The sequence below is a fragment of the Carcharhinus amblyrhynchos genome, chromosome 7 (assembly GCF_965287045.1).
Source record: "Carcharhinus amblyrhynchos chromosome 7, sCarAmb.v2.hapA, whole genome shotgun sequence".
NCBI classification, from domain to species: domain Eukaryota; kingdom Metazoa; phylum Chordata; class Chondrichthyes; order Carcharhiniformes; family Carcharhinidae; genus Carcharhinus; species Carcharhinus amblyrhynchos.
Window position 1 is genome coordinate 46721264 of NC_137330.1, and position 15742 is coordinate 46737005.

The following is a 15742-nucleotide window of genomic DNA, read 5'->3' on the forward strand; positions in this document are numbered from 1 at the left end:
CGCCCACCCAAACATATTGAGACCCCTCACCCACTGTCTCCTTCACCCACACAAAGTAAGACCGCTGCTCACTAACTCCCTCAACCACACACTGTAAGCCCCTCACTCACTTTCTGCTCCTCCCCCCCACACACAAGACCCTCACCGACTGTCTACCCCACCAAACAGTAAGACCCTCGCTCACTGTCTCCCATACACAAAGACCGCTACTCATTGCCTCTCCAGCCACACACACATTAAGACCCTCACTCACTGTCCCCCTTAACCACGCACAATAAGACACCCACTCACTGTCTGCTCCATCCACACACACAAGATCCTTGTTTCCCCTACCCACATGAAGTACGACTCTCACCCACTGTCTACTCCACCCACGTATGGTAGGAACACACCCACCCCTCACTGTCTCCCTCACTGAGACACAAGAAGCCCTTATTTCTTGTCGAATATTTGCCAATGGTTCGAAGGGGGTGTGTCCACCAGCCCAGCTTCAACAACCATAACGCGATCGTGCTCAGAATTCTGAGCTTTCGCCTGTAAGTTTTATTGGTGATTGGTTGAGTATTTCACACGTGGCTCGGACTAGGGGCTTTAAGTTTATTCAGACGGCTGCAATTTCCAAATTAACTGCAAAACTCACGGATACTTGTGAGAAAGAGAAGGGCAGTGAGAATAAGAGACATACATCATGAAGCAGTTGTGGAGTGGCGTTCTCTGCTGTGTCCTTATGCTGATCCTCCAAGTTCGTGGACTTAATTACCGTTTTTACAGGGTCCCGACCCAGAGAAATCGGATCTCACCGCCGGTCAGATATACCAAACCAGCTCTTCCACAGCGCAGTAATGTTGCACAAGGTACATTGAAAAATAATAGCAAGTTTCGCTCTTTCACCTGTACGCAAGATCTTACTCGTCACTCACTTGATTGAAAAAAGTCATCTATCATTTCGTACAAGTGGTTTCTGCTTTCAATTCTAATCGTTTGAGCATGAGTAATTCCAACTGTTTACATTTGACCGTTGTAAAATGTTTTCGAGGTTTATTTATCTGCAAAGAATGGTGGTTGTCTATTTGACAAATAGATCCTCCCCAAAATAAACAGACATTACAAGGCAAGCTGTTCGAGAACCACGCTTCAATAAATGTTGATCTCATCAAATAGGTGTAACTTGCTTAAATTCCCCTATTTGGCCACAAACAGGATATTTATCGAAAAATATCTTGATGAGAAATAAATATGTTGGACACTGAAGCAAATATTATTATGAATTTCACGTTTTCCCACGTATGGTTCTGACTGGTCAGTTTTATAATTGTAATCGTAATACATTTGGGTTCCATTGTATATGTTGAGAAATTGATTTTTTTTTCAATCGTATTTGCAGCTGTGCATCAATTGGTCAATTTTAAAAGAAATGTTTCACATGCCGAATTAACAGAACACAACAGAATACAAAGAATCAGACCGCTAAGTGTTAGACTGCAATAATTTGTGGGCAATTTGGGTAATAACTGAGTATGTCTAATCAAAATATTGTGCTGGGCATCATTCTGGCATTGTATTCCTTCTGTTTCTCTCCATCACTTCTTCATCTGCACTTGAACTTGAGAGATCCGGATCCTCCATGTCTGAATTCCGACTCCTGTAATTGGTCACCTCTGTAAGTTAAGGATAATTATCTGATTTAAACATTCCTAAACAACCTGATAATCCTCCAGGTTCTGCACATTAATTCTTGATATCTTAAACTTAGAGCTTTACCGATCAGATGGAATAAAGTAGAAGCCAGATTGTTTAAAAGGTTTAATGCAAAAGTAAAGATACACTCAATTCTTCCCATTGCTACATACTCGATTGTAATAGGAAGGGTGGCGGGGGTGGTGGGCGGCGCTGGAGGGAGACAAACTACGATAATCTTTGCAACACTTGCTCGGGATGGGAGAGCCGTTTTCTGCATCGCTTCTGAAATTCATTTCTGATCTCAAATCCGGGGGTAAAGTGCACCTTTCTTAAAATCTCCAAACACAGCCATGGGAGGGCTGTTATTCTCCCCAATACCCTGTGTACTCATGTCCAGTTGCCTTGCATATTTTGATATCCCCGTGCCCGTACCAATGTGCGGCAAAGTGCATTCAACTTCAGGAAAACCTGGAGCCCATCATCTGAGAGAGGTAACTCACACGCTGCCAATTAGTGCACATTAGTGGCGCTGCCACTCCAGCATTTATGCTTTCACGCTCACAAATTTTAAGAAGATTTACAGAGAATCCAGGCCTTTTCTAAATTTTAAACGGCAGCCAGTGGCTGAAAACGGAAATAGAAACAGAAAATGCTGGAAATACTCAGCAAGTCAGGCGGCATCTGTGGCGAGAGAAGCTGAGTAAATCGTTTCAAGTCAGTGAGCTTTCACCAGATAGAAATGTAATGATGCAAAAGCCAGAGAGACTGGTGTTCGGTAAAGACACAAAGATGGAGCGAGAATGGTTTTATAGCAGCTATCCGAATGCAATATGAAGGCCTAAAGAGAAAATAAGGCAGCAAAAAAGACCCCAAGAAACGGGAGCACAGTGATTAGCACTGCAGCCTCACAGCAATGGGGACCCGGGTTTGATTTCCGGCTTGGGCCACTGTGTAAGAGTCTGCACGTTTTCTCCGTGTCTGCGTGGGTTTCCTCCACGTGCTCTGATTCCCCAAACTCCGAATGACGTGCTGGTTAGGTGCATTGACCATGCTAAATTCTCCCCCAGTGTACCCGAACAACACTGGCGACTAAGGGATTTTCAAGTAGCTTCATTGCAGTGTTAATGTAAGCCTACTTGTGACACTAATAAATAAACTTGAACCACCTCTCCCTTTCTTACTCTCCATTAGACTGTAATTTTGTCTAACTCATCACTGTCAAACATTCAAATACCTTTTTAACCATCTTGTCTGCCTTTTGTCTTTCCTTCATCTTTCTGACCAGCTTTTATTCCTTTAGTCTAACTGACTCGACATGCTGTCCCTCGGCCTCCTCTCAGTCCACATCAGGTCGTCCTCATATGGAACTAAGCCATTACTCCGCAAAGACAAATTCTGAAATGATTGTCTATTTATCTCGCAAGCTTTGAAACCTTGGGCAAAATGTAGTGGTAATCAGATAGCAAGATTGGCATGATCTGTGAGCAAGGAAGGACGAGTGCAGCTACACCTTTGTCAAAGAAAGAAATCTTTGTAACGTGGTCACCTTGTTCAGCATTAGCCAAACTCAGCAGTGTGAAAGGAAGACTGACACATTTGATCTGCCTAACGATAGGAGCTAGTGCAAGGAGGCGAAATTCATAAATGAATGATAATTCACCATTAACAGAAACAAATGACCACCAGAGGCTGCACTGGAGTTTCTGACCTAGAATCATAAAATCCCTACAGTGCAAAAGGAGGCCATTCGGCACATCAAATCTGCATGACACTCCAACAGAGTGTCTTTACCCACCTCCCCCATGTATTTACCTGCTAATCCCCTTAACCAACACATCTTTGTTCAGTAAGGGGAAATTTACCATGACCAATCTACCTCAACTGCACACCTTTGGACTGTGGAAGGAAACCAGAGCACCCAAAAAGACAGACACAGGGAGAATGTGGAAACTCCACACAGACAGTCACCCAAGGCTGGAATTGAACCCAGGTTCTTGGTGCTGTAAGGCAGCAGTGCTGACTACTGTGTCACCATGCCTTCTGGCGCCAACTTCTGTTTCCGTTTCATTTAAGTGGAACCTTCCCCTTGTGAATTTCTGAGGGGTTCTCCAGCTTGTCCTTCAACAGGAGAGAGGCATGATCCCATTAAAAAGCTGTAAATATTTCTGCTGGTCTGGATCTTCTTGTTAGTGGTGAAAGAACCATTTGGCCAGGCTATAGAATGGAGGCATCCTGACAAGGGGTTTCTGTTGCAGCATTCTGTCATCTTCAGGTGCCAGGGCATGATCCGGTAAGGCTCCTCAATCAGTCCAAATGAATAATCTGTACTGAGCTATGCAGGAAGTATAAAGCAGTGCAGATTAGTGTGAAACCATCTACAGAAAGCCAATACAGATTGGGGAGAAGCAGATTATCTCTGGCAACAAGTTCTGAATTTCCACTCATGCACACGAGAAGTTGCTGACACATCTGTCATATAATAATACCGCACTGAAAGTCTATATGATACTATTACAGTAAAATTGACTACAAATTAAATTCAAATTATATGTAAAATTTGAGATAAAATTAAGAAATACATAGATTAGGAGGTGAGGTGAAAAACAGAAAAAGCAAAAGACTAATACTTTATTTAATTATAATTTTCAACATTAACTTACTTCTGAGGGAATGAGATGCTACACTTGTAAAAAAAAATTAATTCCCAGAGCTTTGGTTTAACATTTTGTTAAAAACTCACTTACCATTAGACATACAAGCCCAAACCTTTTCAGTTATCTTTAGTGAGGAACTAAAGGGCAAGTACGCAGGTTTATGACATTACAGTAATGTCACTGCGGTGATTATAGGGAGACTCTGTGGCACAGTGGTTAGCACTGCTACCTCACAGCGCCACAGACTTGGGTTCAATTCTGGCCTTGGGGTTTTTGATAAGAGAGGGGACTAAGGGTTATGGGGAGAGGGCGGGAATGTGGAACTGAGCCATGACAGATCAGCCATGATCTTATTGAATGGCGGGGCAGGCTCGAAGGGCTATATGGTCTATTCCTGCTCCTATTTCTTATGTTTCTTATGTCACTGTCTGTGTGGGTCACTGTCTGTGTAAGTTAGACAAGTCCTCAGGACTGGATGGAATGCATCCCAGGGTTCTGAAAGAAATGGCAGAGGTGATAGCGGATGCCTTAGTAATTATTTATCAAAATTCGCTGGACTCCAGGGAAGTGCCGGAAGATTGGAAAATGGCTAATGTTATGCTGCTGTTTAAAAAAGGTAGCAGACAAAAGGCAGGGAATTATAGGCCGGTTAGTTTAACGTCTGTAGTTGGAAAAATACTAGAATCCGTCATCAGAGAAGAAATAGCGAGGCACCTAGAAAATAATGATTTGATAGAGCAGACGCAGCATGGATTCGTTAAGGGGAAGTCGTGTTTGACGAATTTATTGGATTTCTATGAGGATGTGACTAGTGTGGTAGACAGAGGGGAACCGGTGGATGTGGTGTTTTTAGATTTCCAAAAAGTGTTTGATAAGGTGCCTCATAAAAGGTTGCGGCAGAATGTTAGGGTGCACGTAGTTGGGGGTAAGGTGTTAGCGTGGATAGAGGATTGGCTGTCTAATAGGAAGCAGAGAGTTGGAATCAATGGGTGCTATTCTGGTTGGCAGTTGGTGACTAGTGGAGTGCCACAGGGATCGGTGCTGGGACCTCAACTATTTACCATTTACACAGATGATCTGGAAGAGAGGGCTGAGTGTAGGGTGACGAAATTTGCTGAAGGCACGTAGCAAATTGATGAAGCAAATTGTGTGGAGGGTGTGGAAATCTGCAGAGAGATCTGGATAGGCTGGGTGAGTGGGTGAGAACCTGGCAGATGGAGTATAATGTTAGCAAGTGTGAGGTTATCCACTTTGGTAGAAATAATAGTAGGAGGGATTATTATTTAAAGGGTGAAAAGCTGCAGCATGCTACGGTGCAGAGGGACCTGGGGGTCCTTGTGCACAAATCGCAAAAACCCAGTCTGCAGGTGCAGCAGGTGATCAAGAAGGCAAATGGAATGCAGGCCTTTATAGCGAGGGGGATAGAATATAAAAGTAGGGAGGTCTTGCTGCAACTGTACAGGGTACTGGTAAGGCTGCAGCTGGAGTACTGTGTGCAGTTTTGGTCGCCGCACTTGCAGAAGGATATATTGGCCTTGGAGGGAGTGCAGAGGAGGTTCACTAGGCTGATACCGGAGATGAGGGGGTTGGCCTGTGAAGAGAGACTGAATAGACTGGGTCTCTACTTGTTGGAGTTTAGAAGGCTGAGGGGGGATCTCATAGAGATGTATTTGGTAATGAAGGGGATAGATGGGGTAGAGGTAGAGAGATTCTTCCCGCTTAGAAAGGGTAGCAGGACTGGAGGGCACAGCCTCAAGATAAGGGGGGTGCAGTTTAGATCAGAGTTGAGGAGGAACTTCTTCACTCAAAGGGTGGTGAATCTCTGGAATTCTCTTGAAGTGGTGGAGGCTACCTTGCTGAATATATTTAAGTCACAGGTAGATAGGTTTCTGATAGACAGGGGAATTTAGGGTTATGGGGAGAAAGCAGGAAAGTGGAACTGATCCACTTTAGATCAGCCATGATCTTATTGAATGGTGGGGCAGGCTCGAAGGGCTAGATGGCCTACTCCTGCTCCTATTTCTTATGTTCTTACGTTCTTATGAGTTTGCATATTCTCCCTTTGTTTGTGTGGGTTTCTTCCCACAGTCCAAAGATGCATGGGTTAGGTTGATTGGCCATGCTAAATTGCCCTTTAGTGTCAGGGAGATTAAAAGAGTAAATACTTGGGTTTACAAAGATAGGGCCTGGGTGGGATTGTTGTTGGTGCAGAATCAATGGGCTAAATGGTCTCCTTCTGCACTGTAGGGATTCTAAAGGCTCAAAGAGTGCACTCTGTGGAAGAGTAGCATATCTCACAGCAACTTCTGCCTTTCTGCAATTAACCATACATATACAGATGCCAGAGGTTGCTATCAGGTTTACCTTGCAATAGTGGTGAATATAGATGTCTGCCTCAATGTTATTATAACAGAAAAATCTGAGTCAATAACTTTTTTATACAGTCATATTTTTTATCCTTCTTTGGTACATACTGGAATTGAAATGCGATTGGGCATGTCTTCACTTTAAAAAAAATGTCAAACTTATTTAAAAGGAAGGTGAGCCTTCTTATTTTTTTCCCTCTTTAATACCAACCATTGGGTATGCCATCAAAAGAGATCTGACAGCTATTCTATTGAGGTGAGGATTATGCTCCTGCAGTTTTGAACTTTCAAAACTCTACTTCACATTCTGTTCCACAACATATCTCCATCCATCACTCTGCTTTCACCAACCTCAATTAACTTCTACTTGAGGACACAGATTTCAAAATCCTCATCTGCACCTACAAATCTCATCACATTCTCTGCCTCCTTTTATTGGCAATCTTTGACAGACCAGAGGCCATAAGATGTAGGAGCAGAAATAGGCCATTTGGCTAATTGAATCTGCTCCACCATTCAGTTGGTCATGACTAATCTGATATGAACAGGAGGAATTTGTGAATAAGTTCTGATTAAGCACAGTACTTAAAGATTAAGTGACGTCAAGTAGATGTAGAATCCCATTCGCCAAGGTGAAAATTAGCATGTCATGTACCAAACTACCGTTGCTGCTTTCCATAATGGCAAGCGATGAAAGGTAATTTGTTATCTTACTTCATGCTACTGGCATAACATCCACTTGAAATGGTAGCCAGTGGAGGTTATTTGCAGAAAATGTATTGTTTTGCTTTACAGGGTTACTGGTGAATCCCTGAAAGCGGAAGGAGTTAGAGAAACAGTTTTCCCACTTGCAGTGAATATAGGAAGGACAAAGACAAAGAGATACAAGTAAAATAATTAGGTGGGTGTGTGGGGGTAGGGGTTGCTGATGCAAAATCCAATGTACCATACTCACCCCTCCCTACCATTCACTATAGCCATTCATCCTAGCTTTTACTGGATGGCTATGCCTGATTCACTGTATCCCCCTGATTCTGGCCTCTTTCACATTCCACTGCCCTTTCCTACATCAGTGGTGATAAACTTCACAGCCACATGGACCCTGCAGTTCATAAATCTCTGAGCTTTTCAAAACTTTTCAACCACTGTTCACCATCTATTTCAACTCTGTGAAGCGTTCTGGATAATTTAAATGTACTGTATAAATTTAATATTCTCTTGTGATGCCTCACAACAATTGTTGTGAAACCATTATTATTTATTAGGGAAGGCCAGTTACATTGAATGACGTTTTGTCTAGAGCTTCACTTCATCACTTCATTGTCACTGGGTTTAAATCCTGAGATTCCTTGAGCATCTTTACGATGTAAACTGCAGCATTTCCATAGATGGCCACCCAGACTTTCTCAAGGGCAATTCGGGATGGACAATAAATAAGAACATAACATGACAACATAAGAAATAGGAGCAGGAGTAGGCCATCTAGCCCTTCAAGCCTGCTCCTCCATTCAATAAGATCATGGCTGATCTGAAGTGGCTCAGTTCCACTTTCCCGCTTTCTCCCCATAACCCTTAATTCCCTTGTCTGTCAGAAACCTATCTACCCGTGACTTAAATATATTTAGCGAGGTAGCCTCCACCACTTCAACGGGCAGAGAATTCCAGAGACTCACCACCCTTTCAGTGAAGTCCTCCTCAACTCCGATCTAAACTGCCCCCCCCCCTTATTTTGAGGCTGTGCCCTCTAGTCCTGCTAATGTTGAGCTTGCCTGCAAATAACATATAAAACAAAAAAAATACTTTGAAGAACCTTCCCTCAGAAGATTAAATACATAATTGTGATCAGTGATAAGATGTGTTTGTCTGTCACAGGAAGGACTTTGATAAGCTGAATATTTTTTATGTGCTTGAGTTTATGTTAGTGATCTCTAACAATATACAATTTACTCATATTAATAAAACGCTATTCAGTTTAAAGAAAAAAGTTGAATTTCAAATGTGTGTGTTTTAGAATACATCAAGAACAAACTTTCAACGTTTTAAAGCATCAATAAGAACATAAGAACATAAGAAATAGGAGCAGGAGTAGGCCATCCAGCCCTTCGAGCCTGCCCCACCATTCAATAAGATCATGGCTGATCTGTCGTTGCTCAGTTCCACTTTCCCGCCCTCTCCCCATAACCATTAATCCCTTCTCCTATCAAAAACCCATCAACCCGCGTCTTAAAAATATTTAGCGAGGCAGCCTCCACCACTTCAACGGGCAGAGAATTCCAGAGATTAACAGTAACTCAGGTACTGCAGGTTGGGATATTTGTTTTTCCTCAATTGCACTGCCATTCATTTTTCAGCACTGGATCATGTTAGTTATCATTCCCAGAAAGAGTCTTAAACACTCCAACATATTACCTTTTCATGTGACTACTGGAGCATTGTACAAATGGCAGGTTAACTGTATTCTTTTAATGATAGATTTGCAATTGACTTATAGATTTGCAATTTGATTTTTTTATTAGGAAGAAGCCTATGGTGCTTGACATTGTTATAAAAGTAGTGAAGATGCTAACATAGATCAAGAAGTAGCCATTTCTTAATATAATCTTTGGATTTTCAAAGTCTAGATTGGAGAAGGAAGGAAAGCAGTCCACAGTTTTAAGCAGTGGGAAAGAATGAGTTCTATTATGAAACACTGCCAAGCCACGATGCCAACACAGCAAGTATCAGGGAAAAAGTCAAAAAGAAAATATTTTAAATTTCTTTTACGATTGCATAAGACATGCAATACACGTCTTAATTCTTGCTGTTCTGACCTTGGTTAACTTTCTGTCAATGCTTCCCATTGCAAACTGCTAATTTAATATTTTGAATTTTGCTCGGGCAAATATCTCAATGTAGTTGTCGATTCCACCAGGAGGTGGCCTTGTAAAGTGAGTTTCTGATGTCTTTCTCCCAACACTTTTCTCACCTCGCACACAAATGAACGGTATGTATACCACATCACTTTTTTAAAAATATTGTAATGCTACACATGTGTACCTTTTTTATATTTCTTACTTTCACAGAAGCACAATGTAAAAGTCGACCCCACGATTTGGTTTTTATCATTGATAGCTCCCGTAGTGTCCGACCTCAGGAGTTTGAGAAGGTGAAAGTCTTCCTAGCTAATATGATTGACACATTGGATGTTGGACCAGATAGCACCCGAGTGGCAGTTATCAACTACGCGAGTACTGTGAAAGTAGAGTTCATGCTCAACACCTACAATAACAAGAACGCCATGAAGCGGGCAATTTTAGAAATTGAGCCCCTTTCAACCGGCACCATGACTGGTTTGGCCATTGAGAGTGCGATGAACGAGGCTTTCCTGGAGTTGGCGGGAGCAAGAGCTGAGGAACATGGTATCTCCAAAGTGGCCATCATTGTGACAGATGGGAGGCCCCAGGATCAAGTGGCAGAAATATCTGCAAGTGCCCGGGCTGCTGGAATTGAGATCTATGCTGTTGGGGTGGACAGGGCTGACAAGCAGTCACTCAGACTAATGGCCAGTGAACCACTGGATGACCATGTCTTCTATGTGGAGACATATGGTGTGATTGAAAAGCTGACTTCTAGATTCATGGAGACGCTTTGTGGTAAGCTATTTCTGTTGTCACTAAAATGCAGTGATGTAAGTTAAGCAAGTAAAGTAGCAATCTAATAATGCACTGTGCTTCCACACTATCTAAAATTGTTTATAGTACTTTGCAAGCCCTGCTATCTGGATTTTGTAGATCATGTTAGTTGAACGAAAGAAAAAGTTGAAGCAACTTCTCAGAGAAAATGGGCGTTCCTCAGAAGAATGACAAGTCATTTTAAAAACACTCATTTCAGGTTGAAGAAAAATCTAATAAAGCGTTCAAGAAATGGGGAAAAACATAATGAGCTAAAGAATCCATCTCTGTACAAATAGAAATAATAAGACATTGGGGGAGAACTTACATGGAGGGTTTCCTGTCATCAATTGTTAGTTTAGCAGAAGAGCCACAAAAATCTGAAAAAAATTAAGCAAATTGGTAAAGTTAGAGCAGAAAAGGGGCAGAAGTCTCTTGAGAATTCCTCAATTCACAAATACACATGTCCACTTGATATTTTTGGATAGATTCCTTTATGAGTACAGAAGTGAATAGATGGAACTGACTTGCCCAATACTATTGCCTAAACTATCCTATAAGTGTAACAACTCACACATCTTGAGTGTAGGTAATGGTCTGGTGATATTATTGTGAGACTATTAATCCAGAAATTTAGCTTATGTTCTGGGGACCTGGGTTCAAATCCCACCATGGCAGCTGGTGGAATTTGAATTCAATAAAAAATATCTGGAGTTAAGAATCTACTGATGACTATGAAACGATTGTCAGAAAAACCCATCTGGTTCACTAATGCATTTTAGGGAAGGAAATCTGCCTTCCATACCCAGTCTGGCCTAAATGTGACTCCAGAACCGCAGCAATGTAGTTGACTCTCAACTGCCCTCTGAACAAGGGCAATTAGGGATGGGCAATAAATGCTTGCCAGCCAGCTATACCCATGTCCCACAAATGAATAAAATAAACTGAAGTTTGGCCAACTTATTAAATATGAAAATAAGAATTAATTTTCAGTTTGAAAATATACCTTTTTATGCTAACAGCATGATTTTTAAAGCTATCTACTCTCCATTCTGTCACCATAGCTTCACCAAAAATGCAGTATAAACCCTAGTTTGCATATTGGCCATCAAAGTTTAGGAAGGATGTCAAGGAGAAAGAATAGAGGGAGTTTACGAGGTTACATGGAGAAATTGGAGAAGAAACTCATTGTTCTCTTTAAAGATGAGAAAGTTAAGCAGGGAAGGCATTAACAAAGGCAACAAAAATTATAAGAGGCTTTGAAAATGCGAATTGGAAGAAACTGTTTCATTTGACAGGTGGTTTTGTAACCAGAGGATATAGATTGAAAATAATTGGCAAAAGAACTAGACAGGAAATTGAAAGAAATATTTTCACACAGAGAGTTGTTAAGAAAGCACAATGTGAAAGTGTGGTGGAAGGAAACACATTCAATAAGAACTTTCAAAAGGCAATTTGACATGTACTTAGAGGAGACTAATTTGCAGGGTTATGGGGAAAAAGCTGGGATATGGGATTTGACAGTTCTTTTAAAGAGCTGGATACAGGCTTAATGGGCTGAACGGCCTATTGCTGCTGAAAGATCTATGGGTCTATGTTCAGAATTTAAACCACAGGACAATTAGTATCTTGTTGCACTTCCGGTGAAGTTATAGCAGTGAAGACAGCTCCAAGGAAATCCTAGGCCATCAGTTTCTAAAATAAATTTTCACCGGACATATGTGCTGCAAATATTACATAAATGCTCATTTAAATTTAGAGTTACGCAAGACCATAAGATATAGAAGCATAATTAGGCCATTTGGCCCTTCGCGTCTGATCCACTGTTGAATTATGGCTGATGTGGAGCAATCTCAGTTTTGCAACCAAAATGGTGGAATGTAAATTGTGTGTCAATGCCCAAATTGACTTTGAGGTGATGGGCTTAACATCCCCATCAGTGTGTTTCTCTTCTGATTGCTCTGATGTCAGGATAAGCTCTGATAACAGATTCTGATACTAATGAGTTTCAAGTTATACTTCCAAATGCCTACTCAAAAATAAATGCAATTCATCCCGTGCCAACATCTAATCAGAGTCAAATGATGAGCTCCAAAGATTCTATGTGAAAAATCTAATTTCAAAACAAATAATTTGTTAAACCATTGGCCTAGAAATTCAATCATGCAATGCTTGTTTTAAAGAGCCAAAATGAGTACCTAATGGTCCAGTTTAGTCAATGGCATGCATGCATTCATTCTGAGCTTCAGGTTTGGCACCTGACATTTTGGTTAAGGCTCCTACATAGGTACCTAATACCAAACTGGAAGTATTACAAAGCATTATTATAATACTTAAAAGTAAAGTTAAAGTAAAATTTATTTATTAGTCACAAGTAGATTTACATTTACTGTGAAAATCCCCAATCTATAACCATAAATGCCTTTGTGAAATTGATTTGTCATTGTGTCTGACTCACCAGGTGATAGACTTGCTTGGGAACTCATGGTGGCAACAGGCAGAAATGATTGAGTTTTCAGCTCTTCAGGATTGTCCTGGAAGCTTAAGAAATTAAAGGTTAATTTCCAAGTCATTGATGTGAGCCATCCAAGAAAGGAAACAAAAGGGCCAAAAAAATTGTATTTTCATTTATTTTTCTTTGAACACTTTTGTTCATTGGTCATAAAAATCTCGGATATTGAAGAAAACTCTGTTTGATTGACTGTCATGAATCATCTGTAAGAAAAAAGCCAACACTTTCCAATTGGTTGAGAAAGTGGAGCATTGAGTTTGACCATGGTGGGCCATCGATGTCAGGAGTGTGAGGTTGGGTGGGATGGTGGGAGGCAGGAGATCATTTGATGACAACGGGACAGGAATATGTCTAACCAGAGATGACAATCCTAAAGAAAGATTCGTCAGAATCCCAAATTCAAGGCTCATCCACTACATACGACTGAGTTGCTGCATCATCCTTTTAGGCAGCTGGTTAACTTTGGAGAATTTTTGATGACATTCAAGCCTTTAACAACTCATTTGCGAATTACGTTAATTGGCCTGGATTCTCCCAGAAAAAAATCCATGTTCCCAATTCGCGTGAAAATGGGAATAACACCCGCCAATTTTTTGTTTTGGCGTGATTTTCAGATTGAATCTCTTGACACTCTGTGCATCATAGAGTGCCCTGGCAGGATTCCCTCTGAAATTCCCACCCGAGAGGCTGCAGCATGGCGCTGAGCGGGAAACTGCGCATGCGCCAATCTGTCAGAGCAGAGATCAGCGTTTGCGCAGTGACCCCCCCCCCCCACCCCCCCCACTTTTGCTGACTAGACCTGTAAACCCTCCCAGACCTCCCTGGGCAAGCCCCGGTGTACCCTCCGCCGCCCACCCCATCCCACCCTTGGCAGCTCTGACCACCGCAACCCCCCCCCACCACCAGCCCGGTCCCAACGACCCCCCTCGCTACCCCCACCGGCACATTGGATAGAAACGTCTGCCCTTCTCCATGGTGCATCTGGTATTGGAGCACATTTAATTGGACAGAGTGGTGGTGGGTGAGGGAACTGCCATCTTCCAACCTGCATCCTGATTAGTCTGTGGTGGGAAGGTCTGTGGATGGCTTTCCTGCTCCATCCCCCTGTAAATTGCCACTGTGACTTAAGGGCCCCAATTCCACCCCCTCACCCTTCCCCATCAGCTGCTGTTATTAGCCCAGTAGCAGGGAGGGGTGTGGTGTGGTGAGGATGACCACAGGTCTGAATCTGAAACCTGTGTAGGGTTTCTTGTGGGCTCCCGGGAGAGTAAGTCTCTCATTCAAAAGCACCAGGCACTGGGAACGGTGGGGGCGGGTGGGTACCTGCTGAGAGCCACCCTCTGCCCATTCTACTGACCTCCACCCCCTCCCTCCTGTCATCACTCATCTCTAGTCTGGGATCCAGTGACGATCTTGGCTGAGTGTCACATCAACAGCAGCCACTGCCTCCCCAGTGACAGTGCCATTCAGTAGAGCCCCGAGGTGCCAGAACTCAGAGAACCATCTCTCTCATTCCCGAAGTATCCCACCTTGTCATGGTTGACTTTACGACTACCATCCAAAGCATTGTGGATGTTCCTACAACACATTGACTGCAGCAGTTCAATAAGGCAGCACACCAGCCCCTTCTCAAGAGCAATTAGGAATGGGAAATAGGCAATAAATGCTGACCTAGCCAGTGGTACCTATATTCCATGGTCAAATTTGAAAGATCCTCCTTTACATAGAAACATAGAAAAACTACAGCAGAATACACACCCTTCGGCCCACAGAGTCATGCCAAACATGTCCCTACCTTACAGATTACTAGGCTTACCTATAACTATCTTACTAAGTTCCATGTACTTATCTAAAAGTCTCTTCAAAGACCCCATCAAATCTGCCTCCACCACCATTGCCGGCAGCCCATTCTACGCACCCACACTCTCTGAGTGAAAAACTTACCTCTGACATCTCCTCTGTACCTACTCCCCAGTACCTTAAGCTGTGTCCTCTTGTGGGAAGCATTTCAGCCTGGGAAAAGCCTCTGACTATCTGCTGGATCAATACCTCTCAACATCTTATACACCTCTATCAGGTCACCCTTCATCCTTCTTCTCTCCAAGGAGAGAAGGCCGAGCTCCCGCAACCTATCCTCATAAGGCATGCTCCCCAATCCAGGTAACATCCTTTGTAAATCTCCTCTGCACCCTTTCTATGGCTTCCACATCCTTCCTGAAATGAGGCGACCAGAACTGAGCACAGTACTCCAAGTAGGGTCTGATCAGTGTCCAATATAGCTGCAACATTATCTTTCGACTCCTCAACTCAATTCCTCATTTGATGAGACCATACTGGCCTTCTTAACCACAGCTTCAACCTGCGCAGCTACTTTGAGCACCCTATGAACTCAGACCCCAAGATCCTTCTGATCTTCCACACTGCCAAGAGTCCAACCATTAGTATTATATTCTGCCGTCCTATTTGACCTGCCAAAATGAACCACTTCACACTTATCTGGGTTGAACTCCATCTGCCACTTCTCTGCCGAGTCTTGCATCCTATCAATGTTTCACTGCAACTTCTGACATCTCTCCACACTGTCCACAACACCTTCAACCTTTGATTTTTTTAGTTCAGCGTTACGAATCTTGCTCTCAACTGACTTCAAGTATCGGGTGGAATTCCCCAGTCTCATCTGTATGCAAGAATGGAAAATTTGGCATTCTGGTCAAATTCCATATACTTTCAATGGCATCGGAAAACCCCAGCCACAAAGAAGAATGGAAGATTTCGGCCATTAACACAAGCACACATTTTGAATAAAGACAATAGCTAAATTCTATCTGCTTTACCATATTTAACGGGAATAATTAAAAATTATCTGTGAGCCCCCTGTAA

The 15742-nt window shown here is 42.5% G+C and overlaps 1 protein-coding gene across 2 annotated transcripts in view; it reads left to right on the top strand.

Annotated features, from left to right (window-relative positions):
• Window positions 1-546: 546 nt before the first annotated feature.
• LOC145345446 (uncharacterized) overlaps window positions 547-15742 on the top strand; it is a 43691-nt gene continuing 28495 nt past the window's right edge. For both annotated transcript variants that reach the window (XM_080193258.1, XM_080193259.1), the window contains exons 1-2: window positions 547-854; window positions 9763-10332. In XM_080193258.1, the coding sequence (XP_080049384.1) occupies window positions 689-854; window positions 9763-10332 (736 nt within the window). In that variant the 5' untranslated portion in view covers window positions 547-688. The remainder of the gene's footprint in view (window positions 855-9762; window positions 10333-15742) is intronic.